This window comes from Microtus oregoni, unplaced genomic scaffold (genome assembly GCF_018167655.1).
Source record: "Microtus oregoni isolate MIOR12 unplaced genomic scaffold, Mior012 000037F_ref0000500, whole genome shotgun sequence".
NCBI classification, from domain to species: Eukaryota; Metazoa; Chordata; class Mammalia; order Rodentia; family Cricetidae; genus Microtus; species Microtus oregoni.
Genome location: NW_024543096.1, coordinates 13,637,371 through 13,654,248, shown reverse-complemented (window position 1 = coordinate 13,654,248; position 16,878 = coordinate 13,637,371). Strand labels below are relative to the sequence as shown.

General features: G+C 42.3%; 1 protein-coding gene across 1 annotated transcript in view; it reads right to left on the bottom strand.

Annotated features, from left to right (window-relative positions):
• Positions 1-16,878, bottom strand: part of Upp2 (uridine phosphorylase 2) — a 39,338-nt gene that overhangs the window by 21,079 nt on the left and 1,381 nt on the right. The window contains exon 2 of the mRNA XM_041631619.1: positions 9,949-10,066. Within this exon, the coding sequence (XP_041487553.1) occupies positions 9,949-10,066 (118 nt within the window). The remainder of the gene's footprint in view (positions 1-9,948; positions 10,067-16,878) is intronic.

Here is a 16,878-nt window from a genome sequence, read left to right as displayed (position 1 = left end):
AGTGGCCTGACACAGGCCTGCATGAGAAGGCAACCGGGTGAGCTCTAGGTAGGGGTCAGAAACAGAGGACGCACAGAGCATTTGAAGGTCGGGAGGAAGCAGAGCATACAGGCGCTGATGGGCAGAAAACCACTTAGCAACAAAAGCCACACGGTGTGGTGCTAGTGTGGTGTGATGTAGCGTAGGAGATGTGGCGTGTGTGGTGTGGTGTGAGAGGTGTGTATATGTGGTGTGAGAGGTGTGTGGTGTGGTGTGAGAGGTGTGTGTGTGTGGTGTGAGGTGTGTATATGTGATGTATGAGGTGTGTATATGTGATGTGAGAGTTGTGTGTATGTGGTGTGAGGTGTGTATATGTGATGTATGAGGTGTGTATATGTGGTATGAGAGGTGTGTATATGTGGTGTGAGGTGTGTATATGTGATGTATGAGGTGTGTATATGTGGTGTGAGAGGTGTGTACATGTGGTGTGGTGTATGAGGCATGGTGTAGGAGGTATGTATATGTGATATGATATGAGAGGTGTGTATATGAGCTGTGTGCATGAGGCATGGTGTCTGAGGTGGGTATGAGAGATGTGGTGTATATGTGGGGCGGCACACACAGTGTGGTGTATGGAGTGAAGCCCAGAGAGCAGATGCTGTGAAATGCTGGAAAGCCACCATTTGAACGTAGTAGGCAAAACTGGTTCATCCCTGATTAAGTAACTTGCTCAGTGACACATGAAAACTTAGAGTCCTCATATGACAAGAGCATTTGTTCAACTATGTTCATAGCAGTATTATTTGTAATAGCCAGAACCTGGAAACAACCTAGATGCCCTTCAATGGAAGAATGGATGAAGAAAGTGTGAAATATCTACACATTAGAGTACTACGCTGCGGTAAAAAAACAATGACTTCTCAAATTTTGCATGCAAATGGATGGAAATAGAAAACACTATCCTGAGTGAGGTAACCCAGACCCAAAAAGATGAATATGGGATGTACTCACTCATAATTGGTTTCTAGCCATAAACAAGGGTCACGGAGTCTACAATTGGTGATCCCAAAGAAGCTAAGTAAGAAGGTGAACCAAAGGAAAAACATATAGTTGTCCTCTTGGCTATGGGAAGTAGACAAAATTGCCGGGGAGAAAATTGAGATCTTGGGGGTGGGGTGGGATGGGGGTAACGGGAGATGGGGAGAGAAAAGGGAGAAGGGGAGAATGGGGGGAACTTGGGGAAAAAGGAGGATTGGGATAAAGGAAGGTTAGATAGGGGAGCATGGAAGCACAATTCTTTTTTTTATTTTATTATTTTTTTTATTTTTATTTTTTAAATTTATTTATTTATTAAGGATTTCTGCCTCGTCCCCGCAACCGCTTCCCATTTCCCTCCCCCTCCCCCGATCAAGTCCCCCTCCCTCATCTGCTCGAAGAGCAATCAGGGTTCCCTGACCTGTGGGAAGCCCAAGTCCACGAGGGGTGCACCCACACACTAAGACAATGGGGATGTTCTATTGGGAACTCACCAAGGCCAGCTGGCCTAGGTCTGAAAAAGCATGGGATAAATCCGGACTAGCTGAACATAGCAGACAATGAGGAATACTGAGAATTCAAGAACAATTGCAGTGGGTTTTTGATCCTACTGCACAATTCTTAGTTAAGGGAGCCACCTTAGAGTTGGCAAGAGACTTGAACCTAGAGTGGCTCCCAGATGCCCAAGCTGAGGTCCCCAGTTAGTTCCTTGGGCAGCTGAGGATAGGGAACCTGAAATGACCCTATCCTATAGCAATACTGACGAATATCTTGCATATCATCATAGAACCTTCATCTGGTGATGGATGGAGATAGAGACAGAGACCCACACTGGAGCACTGGACTGAGCTCCCAAGGTCCCAATGAGGAGCAGAAGGAGGGAGAACATGAACAAAGAAGTCAGGACCACAAGGGGTGCACCCACCCACGGAGACAGTGGGGCTGATCTATTGAGAGCTCACCAAGGCCAGCTAGACTGTGACTGAAAAAGCATGGGATAAAACCGGACTCTCTGAGCATGGCGAACAATGAGGGCTGATGAGAAGCCAAGGACAATGGCACGGGGTTTTGAACCTACGTAATGTGCTGGCTTTGTGGGAGCCTAGCCAGTTTGGATGTTCACCTTCCTAGGAATGGACGGGGAGGGGAGGACCTAGGACTTACCACAGGGCAGGGAACCCTGACTGCTCTTTGGACTGGAGAGGGAGGGGGAGAGGAGTGGGGGGAGGGGGAGAAGGGTGGGAGGAGGCGGAGAAGGGTGGGAGGAGGGGGAGAAGGGTGGGAGGAGGGGGAGGGAAATGGGAGGCTGGGAGGAGGTGGAAACTTGTTTTTTTTTCTCCTTTTCTCAATTAAAAACAATGGGAAAAAAAGATCATCACATCACAAGAACATGGAAAGGAGTTAACATTATGGGAAGAAGTCATTAAGAAATGGGGACTAGGAAAGAAATAATTATGTCCAACTCTGCAAACGCATAAGATAATTAAGAGAAAAGGAAAAGAACAAACAGTAGGCAATGAAATGAAGAAAATGATCAACAAAATGCCTGTCAAATACTAATCCTAAATGTTAATAGTCCCAACTTTTAATTAAAAGATGAAGACTACTTAAAAAAAAAAAAACTTAGAGTCCTCAGACCACCATCGTCAGAGCTCTCAGGTTTAATCAGACTGAAGTGGGCTTGAATATATAAAGGAGCATGCGTAGATCCTGGCACCTTCTCAGTGATCACAAAAGTGGACTTCTCCTTTGAAGATCCAGGCAACACTGCCCAGGGATGCCCTTTGAGCTCACATCTCTCTACTGCAGGATTCAGGAAAAATGAAGCTGACTCGAGCTTTCTGGAATGAAGAAAGATGTTTAGTGGGACCTGGCTGATGTGGGTTGCTTTGGGCAGAGGAGCCAAGGAAGGCTAGCAAGGACCTTCACAGGGAGGTCTGAGGAATTCCTGAGGTTGTAGAGTGGGCACCCCTCAGGCAAAAGATCAACAGAAGTATTGGGTGGTCTGTTTGCATGATGTGTCCTTGTCTCCACTTAACAGTAATTACTGGGAAGCATCTCCATCACAAGACATAACTATTCCTTTTGTCCGGGCACTTTGCTTGTCATCTACCCTCACTGATGTCCTTTCTGGAATGTCCTAGGAGTTTTTCTGGCAGGACCTTAAGGTAGTAATGAACAATGGGAGTCAGTCACCAAGACTAGGGACAATCGAGCAAGGTAGGCCATCGCTTAAGGTGAGCTACAGCTACTTACTCTTGATTGTTTGCCCCTTTGTTTGGACTTTGCCCCTTTCATGCTGTAAGTAGTTACAGCACTTTCTTACTATGAGCAGTTAAGCACCTTCTTACTATGAGAAAGTCAAATTCTAAGTACAAGGAGGCCCCCTTTTCTATACAAAATACAGTAGTTTGAAAATAACTCCACCGTGTGGGGCCAGTACATCTAAATTACAACAGTTCAGACTGACCATAAAACCAAAACAGATGTTAGAATAGTTTGCGGTTTGGGTTCTGCTTTGAACTGTAGCTATTTCAGGAATCAACAGGAATGTCCGCATATTTCTCGAGACATAAAGATGACAGGCGTGGACAGGAGCAATCTAGTTCCTGACGTTGACTCCTAAATCAGACTCACTAAGCATCAACTGCAGACACAATTGCCAGTCTGGCTGCTTTAATGAGGAATGACATCGCGCTGAAGACCACTGGCCAACGTTGGTCACTCAAACCAAATGAGCTTTGTCCAAAAGATTTGATTTCTCAAAGTAGGAAGAAACACACTGGATAGGAATAAGAAGCATTATAAAAGTATGTTCAGGACTTTGCCTGGTGATTTCCAGAACGGACTCACCTTCCAATATTCCCAGGAGCTTAAATGATTTTGCCAGGTTGCATTAATTTAGAGCATAAATACAGCTTATGTATTCTGTGTATTAAGAAGGACTATTGATGGAGGAAGGTCGTTGGTTAAGTAATAAAGAAACTGCTTGGCCTCATATGTTAAAACATAGGTGGGAGGAGTAAACAGAGCAGAATGCTGGGAGGAAGAGGAAGTGAGCTCAGAGACGCCATGCTCCCCTCTCCCAGGCAGACGCGATAGCTCTGCTCTCTGAGGCAGATGTGATCAAGCTCCAGCCCAGGATGGACATAGGCTAGAATCTTCCCGGTAAGCACACCTCGGTGCTACACACTTTATTAGAAATGGGCTAGTCTAGGTGCGAGAGTTAGCCGAGAAGAGGCTAGATATAATGGGCCAAGCAGTGTTTAAAAGAATACAGTGTCCGTGTAATTATTTCGGGTGGCAGGAGCTGGGTGGCGGAATGCAGCCCTCAGCTCCTTCAACAAATCCTACCGGCATGCACCACCACAACCGGCTCCAATTACAACAGACTATGAAAATTTTGAATGCGTATTGTGAAGTATTATGAAGCAATAATTTTCCTTGTTACTTAAAATTCTGAAGACACCATGCATTTCAGAAGCATGGCCCAGATCCTCCTGATCTGAGACTGATCTGAATGACCCCTACCTGAAGATGAGTTTGTCCTGGGACCAAAAGGCACTATACAAACTTGTAAGGAGGGGGGCAACAAGAAATCGTACCTAACTATGATACCTGGGAGGTATCATATCATCATCAATGACCAGGGTGGCATGGTAACTTTAAGAGTTAAGTAGTGTCACACCTGCCTTGCCAGTGACCAACAGCTCTTAATTGGACTTAGGGTGCACTAGACAAGAGGGAAGGTCCTGGAAACCTAGCTAACTTATCAGAGCTAAAAAAGTCATGGTCACTGGAGGAGAATCTACAACCACTAATTTGCTAAACCAGCATGATCCCTAACAACTATCTACAAACATTTGTCCTTATAGCCATAGGTAAGTGTAGTCTTTACCCTTCATCAAGAAACTTCTTTTTGCATCAAATGGGGAACACTACAGAGAACCACAGCCAATCAAAACACAGAGTTGTGGAGCCCAGTCCCAGTGGATACATCTACAAAGCATTCCTGTACCTAAGGCTCCAGGAACAGTGAGGAATAGGTGATGTGAAAATTGTTAGAGCCAGAGAACCAGGGAGTTCATTGGGAGACTGTATCCCCTAGTTACACCAGAAGCTGCTCTCATGAAGTCTCACCTACATAACTACCCAAGTGTGAGGAGAGCAAGGACGACACTAATGGGCATGCAAAGGTGGGTGGAGAAAAACCTCAATCCAGCACAGAGAACGGTAGGCAGCTGAGGAAAGCTGGGAGCAGGAGAGGTCTTTTTCCCCGGGGAAGAGTACCAAATGGTTTGCTAGTGCCAAATAATCAGCCCTGAAAATACATGCAAGAAACATGATATGAATGGAACCAGACAATATTTAAGAATACATACATATATATGCGTGTGTGTGTGTGCATGCAATATCAATTAATGAAAAAAGAGGTCATGAAATTGAAGGAGAGTGGGGAGTGGGAAGAGTATATGGGAGAGTTTGGAGAGGAAAAGAAAGGGAGAAATGTAATTATGGTATAATCTAGAAATTAAAGATAAATTTAAAATTTTTGGATGAATTATGGGATGATGAAGGAGGGAGGGTCATCTGTCTATGTGTTACTCTCATTGGTTAATAAAGAAACTGCCTTGGCTTTTTGATAGAGCAGGATCTATATAGGTGGAGTAGACAGAACAGAATGCTGAGAGAAAGAAAGCATAGTAGGTCAGACACGATGAAGCTCCGGCCCAAGATGGACATAGGTTAGAATCTTCCCGGTAAACCACCACCTCGTGGTGCTACACACATTAATAGAAATGGGTTAATCAAGATGTGAGAATTAGCCAATAAGAGGATGGAACTAATGGGCCAGGCAGTGTTTAAATGAACACAATTTGTGTGTTGTTATTTCAGGTGTAAAGCTAACCATGCGGGAGCCTGGTGGAACGAAAAGCAGGCCCACTTGCTTGCCTCATCACTACAATGGGGTGCTACAGTGATTTTATAAAAGATACCTGTAAAGACATGATAAAATATGTATTTAGATACTGAATCTGAGAAGCATCTTTCTAACACCTCTACCACAAGGTGGAGATTCCATCTCTGGTGACTATGGCAGGGACTGACGAGTTAAATGCCAAGACTCTTCCCTTTTCTTCCTAGGTTCACAGTTAATGTTGACTTCCCAGGTGGGCTAGGACATATGCCCAAGTTTCAGCCCCTAGAATATGAGCAGAATTGAAGTGCTCTATTTCCAGTCTAGTGCACAGATGAACCCTACTCCCATCCCACAAGGAAAACATGTACATAACTTCTGTCATCTGCAGGATGGAGGTCAACAGCCAGGGACTAGGTCTTGGCACCTCCACTCGACCTGATCAGCCACCAATCAGGTGCACCTGCTTTATGCTTGTTCTGAGTAAAGATCAACTTACATTGAGACCACTGAGACCATGTAGTACCATGTAGAAAATTCCTTCAAAATATGGGGAAGATATGAAGGAATAAGGATGACTGTCAAAATCACTGAGATTTGTTTCTTCCTGTCCATTTGTTTGTTTAAGACAGGACCTCATGTAATACCAGTTGGTTTTGGACTCACTATGTAGGCAAGGCCAGGCTTGAACTCCCGACTCTCATGCCTAAATCTCCCATGTGCTTTGATTGAAGGCATGCACCACCATACCTAGTCCTTTCAGATTCACTGTACCTCCATTCAGATTTTAATGGTTTACCCTACCATCTTCTCTCCCTTTGAAGTTAGTGTTGATAATAATTATTACCAATTTTTGAAGAATAAGGTTGAATTTTCAGTTTTGGCAGGTTACACCCTTGCTGACCTGTGACTTAAGGGAGTCAAGAAATCAAACCTACAATGTTCTCAACCTAACATAAGAGAGTGCTGGATGAAGGTACATTTCTGAGGGCAGAATCTGTAAAGACAGCCAACTTTATCTTCCACTCCCAACATCCTGGTTTTGTTCTGATTATAATTCTGTTCTGATCCTACGTCTAAACACACTTTTGCCTCCTATCCATCCAAATGGGGTTATGATTGGGGTTGCTCTTTAAAGAAACAAACCTATTTGAAATGGAGCATGTCTGCTATTCATCTGACTGTATTGGTGTGGGAGTAGCTAAGTGGTTCGGAGAAACAGAGTGTGGCAAAAGGGCTGATGGAAATCCAGCCAGGTGGAAAAGTGGGAACTAGAAGCTCCAGTTTCCGGTGATGAGACCAACAGAGATGAGACCACATACATTCATGTGTTTGAGGACATAACATATGTGATTCTCATCTCTAAAACAAAGCCATTGGGGCTGGAGAGATGGCTCAATGGTTAAGAGCATTGCCTGCTCTTCCAGAGGTCCTGAGTTCAATTCCCAGCAACCACATGGTGGCTCACAACCATCTGTAATGAGGTCTGGTGCCCTCTTCTGGCCTGCAGGCATACACACAGACAGAACATTGTATACATAATAAATAAATTAAGAAATATTTAAAAAAATTAAAACAAAGCCATTGATCCTATGTTTTACCAACAACTAAGAGAATAACAAATGCAGGGTTTTTTTTTTAAAAAAGTATATATAAGAAGAATCAGAAACTGTTTATTAGGGAAACCTGGGTTTAACCTCAGCTTGTTCTCGTACTGGCTGTATTGGGCCTCCCATATAGAGATAAATATAACAAGTGGGCTTTGTTATTGTTTGGTTTTTGTTTGTTTTTTTTTGTTTGTTTGTTTTCTTTTTCCCTGAAACAGGGTTTCTCTGTGTGACAGCTCTGGCTGTCCTGGAACTCACTCTCTAGACCAGGCTGGCCTCGACCTCACAGGAATGACAAGTGTTGTTTTAACACTACATATACATTGATCTCTAGTGTCCTCGTCTGTATAGGGAAGGTAATATTTAGTGTCTAATGTAATCAAAGCCAGACTTTAACTCCTGACCCTCCTGCCTACACATCCCATGTGTTTTGATTACAGGCACAGAGATAGAAGAAAGGAAGAGGGGACTGGGTAGGATATACATATATATATATATATATATATATATATATATATATATATATGGTCACTCTGTATCAAAACATCTCCTAGCTTAATGTATTAAATACAGTGTGCCTTCATTTGTTAATTATGCCAATCCTTCTATTCCAAACAGGCATCCTCATATAAAGGTCTTGGGGAAATCATGGTGAGGCACGACCCTCACACCTAACATTTGAATTCGGGTACAATCTAGTTAATCAGCACCAAAGTTGACTTGATCAAAGATTCCTGGAGACTCAATTTTAGACTGGACAGGTGTGACAGAGGTTATATTGAAAAGATGAAGCAGAGGAAGGAGGTAGGCTGCACAAGGGCAGAGAGCTGCATCCTGGAGAGGAGTGGGGACACAGGCTACGCTGATGCCCGGAGACCCAGCCACACTCACTGCTCCTTTAGAGATGGAGGGAGGAGGCACTGAGCACCGGCAATGGACAACCTAGATGTACTTGCTTCCTTCTTCCACCCTCCTTTTTTCTTCTACCTGAACTCACCCTCTTTATCCTCTCTTTCCACATCCATCCCTTTTTAAATTTGGGGATTTCTGATTTCCCATAACTCAGAATCCACCTGGTACAATGAATAAAATCCCAGGGAACTGGGCTTAGGAGAACATGGTCTAAGAACCACTGCTGCCCACTTGGGAGTAACTTTAACTTCCTCTGACTTCTCTGAGTTCATTCCCTTTGACCATAGCTGTGAATCAGCCTAAACTAATATACCTACGTTGTGAAAAACCATTAGAAGAAATAATATCCACTTGAGTTCTGTTTCTAATTGAAATAATTACTAAAAGTTAGTAATAGTTTATATAACTTATGACACATCTCTTGACCCCATGAGCAATGATTTCAAACAAAATGAAACAACATGGGAAAAATAGTAATAACATAACATTAAACAAAATATATAGGATGACAAAAATAGAGTCTCGTTTATCCCAGGCTAGCCCTGAACTGCTATGCAACCAAAGATGACCTTGAGTATGAACCTCTGATCCTCCTGCCTCAGCCTCCCAAATTCTGGGCATACAGGCTTTCACCACTACACCAGTCTAAGCCCTCAGTCTCACTAAAAACATTTTAATATTTTTTCATTAAAACTAGATGCTAAGTAGATATGCTAGAGCATGTTGCACATTATATGCTTGTAAGAAAGTGTCCTTAGGTGACCAAGTGCCGTGTAAAATAAAAATATGCTAATAGGAAAATGTAAAGGAATGAATAAATGAAATGGAAGAAAAGAAAGTGGGCAGATGGTGTCCTGGTCTAGAAAGTAGGATTATAAGGTATATTTTTAAAAGCAGAATGTTCTTTTCTATGTTTTACTAATTTTAAATAAGGAGCAAGAATTGCTTTTACAATTTATGTATAAGATAAAATAAGTAACATAGTAATACAATTCTCTCACTACTATTCCATAAACAATTTCCTCATGAATATTTCTTACAAGGTAGTAAAAATCTTAATGATACAAAATATGGACAATGGTCATTCTTGGGAAGAGAATAATAGAGCTTTGTTAGTCTTGAATTCTTTTATTATTTAATAAGATGAAAGTTAGTGATGTTCAGCAATAAATGTAGATGTTAAGCTTTGAACTGAATCTGTTAAGACATAATGAATTCTGAACACCCAACAGCATTGTCAATAAAATTATATTTATCTCTAGGGAACAGAGTGGCCAAGTAATCATGTTTGCATTGGACTTAGTTTGGAAGCCTTTATGTCTCGTTGGAGTGAAAATGATTGTTCATGATGTTCACGTTCTAAATTAGGTTGGCTTCATGTGCTCTTGGGACCTCTGAAATGTCTCTAGGCAAGACTGTGGAATTTGTTTTGGGGAAAATAATTTTAAAAAATTGCAAAGGAAATAGTCATTTTACTAACATTCAAAATACTTTTACCTTTACATCCCCAAACATTGCTGGAAGGTTGTGTGTTTTGGTTCCTAAATCCAAGTGGTAGAGGATGTCTTCATCCATAGCATCCAGGTAAGGATTCTTAACATATACAGATCTTTTTCTAGGGAAAAAACAGACATACACAGAGAGGATGTCAAGACATTTGGAGAGAAAACACACCTGAGACAGGATAACTGACTACACCTGTGATCACCACTAACATAGCTACTACACATAAACCTCTCAGTTAAATCTGGTATACAGTGAATAATGTTTGTTTTACAATTATTGTGTACCACACTTAGAACTAAGCATACAAACTATACCATACCAGGATACTGATGAAATAAATACATTAGCTCAATACCATAACCAATCCATTAATGTGTTGTGGAATAATCTTTCCGCACACTGTGAAGATTTGTCAGTCTGATTGGTTTGATAAAAGCGGAATGGCCAATGGGGAGGCAGGAATTTCAGGCACACAGGGCATTGGGAAGAAGGAGGAGGAGGTGTAGCAGGAGGAGGAGGAGGAGGAGGAGGAGGAGGAGGAGGAGGAGGAGAGTGGCCAGCCAAATGGAGAGGGAGCAAGACATGCCAGAGGATAGGAAATGGCGCGAGTCGCACGGCAACATGGAGATAATAGAAATAAGCTAATTTATAAATAAATAAATTTAAAAAATAAAAAATTAAAAAAAAAGAAATAAGCTAATTTAAGTTACAAGAGCTAATTAGGAACAAGCCTTAGCTATCGGCCGAGCTTTCATAGTTAATAATATGTCTCGGTCTCGTAACTTGGGAGCTGACTGATGGGACAGAAAAATCTGCCTACGGGATGAATAATATTAATAACCCAACTTACAAATGAAGACCTGGAGGCTCTTAGAAGCTGAGCACTCCCATATAACCAGAAAATCTACAGGTGTCTCTATTCAGTTCACTATTCCCTAGCTGTCATCCTCTCAGTATGAGGCTGCAGAACTTAGAGGCCTGGCTCTCAGACGACCTTTGTTCTAATGCCAAATCAACTGGACATGCACTTATTGTGCAGGCAGGCTAGCTTTGTTCTCCCATTCTCTCATCTGTGACGTAGGAATGGTGAAAACTGTCACTTGGCAAGTTTGTGAGCCCTAAATTTCATAATTTTAAGATATTGGGATGTATAGTGACAAAGTACTTAACCTTCATGCTTCAATCCAACACACACAAACACACACATGCACACACACACACAAACACACACACAGAGAGAAAGACAGACAGACAGAGAGATGGAGACAGAGATACAGACACACACAGAAAGAGAAAGAGCCTAGAAAAAGCCTTATGTGCAGTGATAGAACAAGTAACCATCATCATTATACTTGCAATATTGTGAGGCTTTGCTGAGATCAAGCAGAAAAGGCAATGTGGCCCCAAGTGCTATGTGTGAACCTCCAAATCTTTCTCCTTTAGTGTACACTGCTAAGTTAAGCCCCCTTCCCATGAGATAATGTCTGATGACTGAATTTGCTCCAAGGTGATACGGGGCAGTGACTTGCTGCCTGTACTCTTGGCTCTGGGCTCCATTCTCTTAATGGCTATATGGAATCGATATTCTCTTCACCCATCAACATGGTTTGCAATGAGCAAGGAGCCACTGAGCTCAGACGGTATTAGTGTCTCTCCACAAAGAGGTTGCTAGTTGTGGTCAGTGAACTTGGAAATGATCCCTGTTCTATTAGAAAATTCAGGTGAGAAATAGACCTTTGAGGATGGGGAGGTGGATGCAGTGAGATTGAACAGGCTTTGGGGGAATGAGAGTTGGGGTACATCAGCAACATAGAAAGGAGGACTAGGTACAGGCCTGGAGAAATACAAGTTGGCTAACCAAGAAAAGAAACACTTAAGATGAAAGCTGAAGAAAAAAATGGCTAAGGGGCTTGGAGAAGGTGAGGTAACAGGAGAGAAGAGCTAATCTTAATAAACACATAAAACAAAAAGTTTAAATCTATTATTGTAAGAAACGCAAAATGTAAAAAAAGAAGGTGAGATCAGATGAACCCTTCAGCCAAATACGGTGACACAAATATTTAATCCCAGCATTCAGAAAGCAGAGGCCGACTGTTATCTGTGCATTTGAGGACAGCCTGATTTATATTGTGAGCCCCAGGCCAGCCAGGGCTACATAGTGAAACCATGTCTCAAAAAAAAAAAAAAAAAAAAAAAAAAAAAAAGAGCAAACAAGCAAAATGTTTTCTGTTTTATTTTAAAGAAAGGCCCTTTAATGTGGAAATATCCAGTAGCACCTTTCCACTGGCAGCAGAAGAGTGGGAGAGGGGTACGCAATGGAAAGACAGATTTGCCCTGGAGAGGGAAGAATGGGGGGGGGGCCTAGAAACCCATAGGTCCATTACCCAGGATGTTCCAGTGGCTCCCCGTCTACCCTCACATCCTGGAGCCAACATCCTGCTCAAGGCCTGAACACAGCACCCATCCTGCTAATGCATGGCTGCCAGACCCCTGCCCTTCCCCACTGTGTCCTGCAAGGCAGCACTGTGTGCTCCCATAATAGTGGACCACATGCTCCAGCAAGGACGCCTCCCTGAATCTCCATTTCTGCACATTTCTTGACTTCCTCTGTTCCCTGGTGTGAACGCTTGTATCTGGGTGCACTTAGGGAAACAATTTATGAATCCCGTGGTCTCATTCATTTGCCAGCATTTCTTGCAAGTAACCATGAAGAATTGCCTGGGTGGATCTTCTTTCAAAAACCCAGATTTAGATCTCTCTCTCTCTCTCTCTCTGTGTCTCTCTCCTCCTCCCTCCTGCCCCCCATCTCTCCCTGTGTTATTATGACACTGGTCTATGAGAACATGATGAGTATCTTTGCTTTTGAGAACCCCACCAGCCGTGCTGAACATAGGACTTCCTTTCCACCTAAAGCCCCTGTCCCAGCCCCCATCCTTCCTTTTTCATTTGGCTCATGGATGTAAGACAAGGCAGTAAGCTGCCCCTGAGGTGGGAGATTAATTCAATCTAACTTAGATTTACAAAGCACACCCCTTACAGCCTTGGGTGACTTTATCATAATATACTTCTTTGGTTGTCAGTGGTAACAAAGTATCTGTCCCGTGCAAGACATCTTGCAAAGAATCATCTGGAAATTCTTTGGAGCCCTGTTTGAAAATCCACTAGTGACCCAGCTGAAATTAACTGGATGCTCAGAAAGTATTTTTTTTTTTGTTTAATTTTGGTTACTTATGTTTGGCTGAAGGCGAGAGCTCCCGCTCTAAGCCTTTGCTCATGAACTGCTCTTTCCAGTTTCCTTTCATGACTCACTTATCAAAATCCTCCTCATTCCTTCAGGCCAGCTCGACCACATCTTCCAGGAGCGTTTTCTAAGCAGCCGTTATCCCTAATCAATATCTTTCCCTCTCTGTGTTCCTACCGCATCTGTTCTGTGCTAATGCTGTCAAAACGCAGTTAATTTTCTGCCTCCTCAGAAAGATTCTAAATTCCTTGATGCAAACTGTCTAGTGCATCTCTCTTTAATCTCTAAGACGTTACAAATCCGATTTGTGAACCTAAATTTAACCGTTCAGAAAGTGGAACAAAACACTATTAGCTTTTTTTTGTCCCCTCCTTAAAAACATTAGAAGTAACAGGTTCTTAATTAGTTTGTGAATCATACCTCATTGGGGGGGGGGGGGGGGGATGGAGAAGAGGACTCCATGGTGTTGCGTACTGTCCCTGTAGGACAAGCTCCTGCATCAGAAGCCGGACAGTACATCCTTGCTGCAGTTAGGAAAAGCAACTGGGCCTCCGATCCCCACCCTATGCAGAGTATACTGAGTGGAAGCTTTGGTGGGGAGGTGAGGGCGCATGCATCACAGTCTGGCTCAGGAACCTGGTTAAAAAGGCAAACCACATTTCCACCGCAGAACCGTTGGCTCCAAACCTGCATCTTAGTAGCCACTAGTAATTCGTATGCACACGTGCACACGAGAGCTCAAGAAACACTGCCACTCCCTTTCTCTTCCAAATTCAATTCTACTCTTTATTTCATTCCACCAAAGCTGATTTCATGACCACAAGAGCTTCCTTTGGATTTCCTACTGCGTCTTCAAACCGTAACACTATGAAACACACTCATTCATCTCCAGCCACTCCTTAACTGCTTCTCGGAATCACCGGAGGAGATTTAAAGCCTCCTGGGGTCTGATATTGACAGAGATTTTTGTCTCCTGGGCCATGAAAAAGCACTTCTAAGGCGACCATTCTGTCAGCCACCAAAGGAGTTTTTTGGCCATTTGAATCTTTTCAGGTTCCATACAAATTTTAGGGTTGTTTTATTTCTGTGAAGAAGAGCATTCGAATCTTGACTGGAACTATATCTGTAGGCCACTTTGTGTAGCGTGGACATGTCAGCAGGACCAAGTCTCCCTGCCTAGGAATGTGACCTTCCATTCATCTGTTTATGTCTTCTATATTGTCCTGAGTTTCTTTCATTGATATTTTATGATTTCCCATATACAGAACTTTTCAGTTTATATACTGTACTCTGCTTTGTTGGGATTGTTTTACTAAGTTCATTTCCAGGGAGTTTCTTGTTAGTATATAGAAACAATGTTAATTTTCAATGGCTGAGTTTATAAACTATGGCTTCACCACATTTATTAGTTCTAATAGGTGTTTGGGTTGCTGTTGTTGTTGTGTGTGTATGTGTGTGGGTGTGTTATCTTAGTGTCTTTAAAATAGCAAAGCTTGAGACACCACAGCCCTTGAGTAGAAATATAAAGCAATTGTTGGGAGTGAAACGTAAGGCATGAGGCAGTGTGCACCTATAACATGGAACTAAACTCTAACCACGTATTGGAATCACTAGACAGACTTTAAAGAATGCTGATACCTCAGTCCCTTCTCGGGTTTTGTGATTCATTTGGTCAAGGACACCCGGCCTTAGTGCTTTTTAAATCTACTGGTCTCCACCTTTTCTGTGTTTAAGAAGAAAATCCCAAGAAACATAGCCATAAATTGCATTCTCTTGTATGATGCTTGTTATAATAGTCCCTTAATGAGTGGTTCTCAACTTGTGGGTCCTGAACCCCCACGGGTTGCATATCAGATATTTACATTATGATTCATAACAGGAGCAAAATTGCAGTTATGAAGCAACAATAAATGAGTTTATGGTTAGGGGTCACCACAACGTAAAAAACTGTATTAAAGGGTTGCAGCATTAGGAAGATGGGACCACTGCCCTTAATACACTTTGAAGATATCCTTTGGATTTCCTTGATGTCCAATTGCTCATTAGGGAAGCTGAGACAGAATGATCCTAAGTTCAGGGCCAGTTTAGGCTATACAGAAGGTTTCAAGTCAGCCCGTGCCATATAGGGAGACACTGTCTAAAAGCAAAAAAGCAAACACACACCCACAAGTGACTGCAATCAGAACAGGGTGACTCTCGCACATCTGTGCCAGAAATAAGATGGTAGATCAGGAAATAGACCCGGTTACTAATGGAGAGTTGGTGTTTGACAAACCTGCCAAGAACACACAATGAAGAAAGGAAAAGCTTCTCAAAAAATGGTGTTGAGAAAGCTTGATCTCCACCGGCAAAAGAATGCAACTGAACCTAATCTTGCACCATGTCCTAATGTCAACTCAGAGTAGACAGTAACTAACATGTTAAGACCTGGACCTGTGTCACGAGAAAGCCACAGAGAATAACTGCACCACATTGGTTTGGAAAGTGGACGCTCAGGTAGGACTCCGCAGGAAAACCCAAGTAAGCAAATAAACAAGTAAATGGAATTGTACCCAACTAAAAACCTCCTGCATACCAAAGAAACCATCCTTAGAGCGAAGAGATGCCCCACGTGCTGGGAGAAAAGTTTTGTAAACTACACAATCAACGGCAGCCTATCGTCCAAATTTCATAGCCCAATAGCAAAGAAGTAAAATATGGTTAAGCGAAGCCCAAAGATTTGGACAGACATTCACTATTGTGGGATATTATTTTATGGTGTGTTACATTGGTTTACACTGTGGAATATTTGTTTCATAATGCAAAGATATTTTGCATTCTTTAAGGCTGCATTTGTATAACCTGTGAAGCTGCGTTACTTTACCTGTCTTAAACATCTGATGGTCTAATAAAGAGCTGAACGGCCAACAAGGCAGGCAGGGTTGGCAGGCAGAGAGAATAAATAAAAGGAGAAAACTGAGAGGAAGATCGAGGAGCAAGAAAAGAAGGGGCTAGCCACACAACCAGACACGGAATAAGGATAGAAAAGGAATACAGAAATAGAAAAAGATAACATCCTGGAGGCAGAAAGGAGACAGGATTATTGATATTAAGAAAAGCTGACTAGAAACAAGCCAGGCTAAGGCTGGGTGGGCATTTATAAGTAAGAATAAGTCTCTTATTTGGGAGCTGGGTGGTGGACAATCCCAAAAGAGCACCACCATTAGTATACAAAGTTTCTCTTGTCTCTAGACCTTGTCAACATCTGTAATCAGTGGGCTTTGATAATGATTCTAATGAGTGTGAAGAGATAGCACATTGCTTTTGATTTTCATGTCCCTAATGACTAGCAATATTGAAAAGTTTAAAATATACTTGTCGGTCATTTGAATCTTTTGAGAATTGCTGTTGGTTGTCTTTCACTCTTTACTCTCTTGGTCCTTTTGCAGGGCTGAGGATATAGGTCAGTAACAAAACACTTATCTGGTATGCATGAGGCCTTGAGGTTCAACCCCTAACACTGCAAGCCAACCTAACAAACACACAAAAACCGACCAAGACTTTGTGCCCAAAGTATATGTCAATTATCACTTTTAACTAAAAGCAAATAAATGAGTGTCTTTTTTAAAATAGAGCAAAGTCTTGCCTGAGACTTTGCCACCAAACTCAAACCCATATGAAACTGACTTTTTCCAATACTT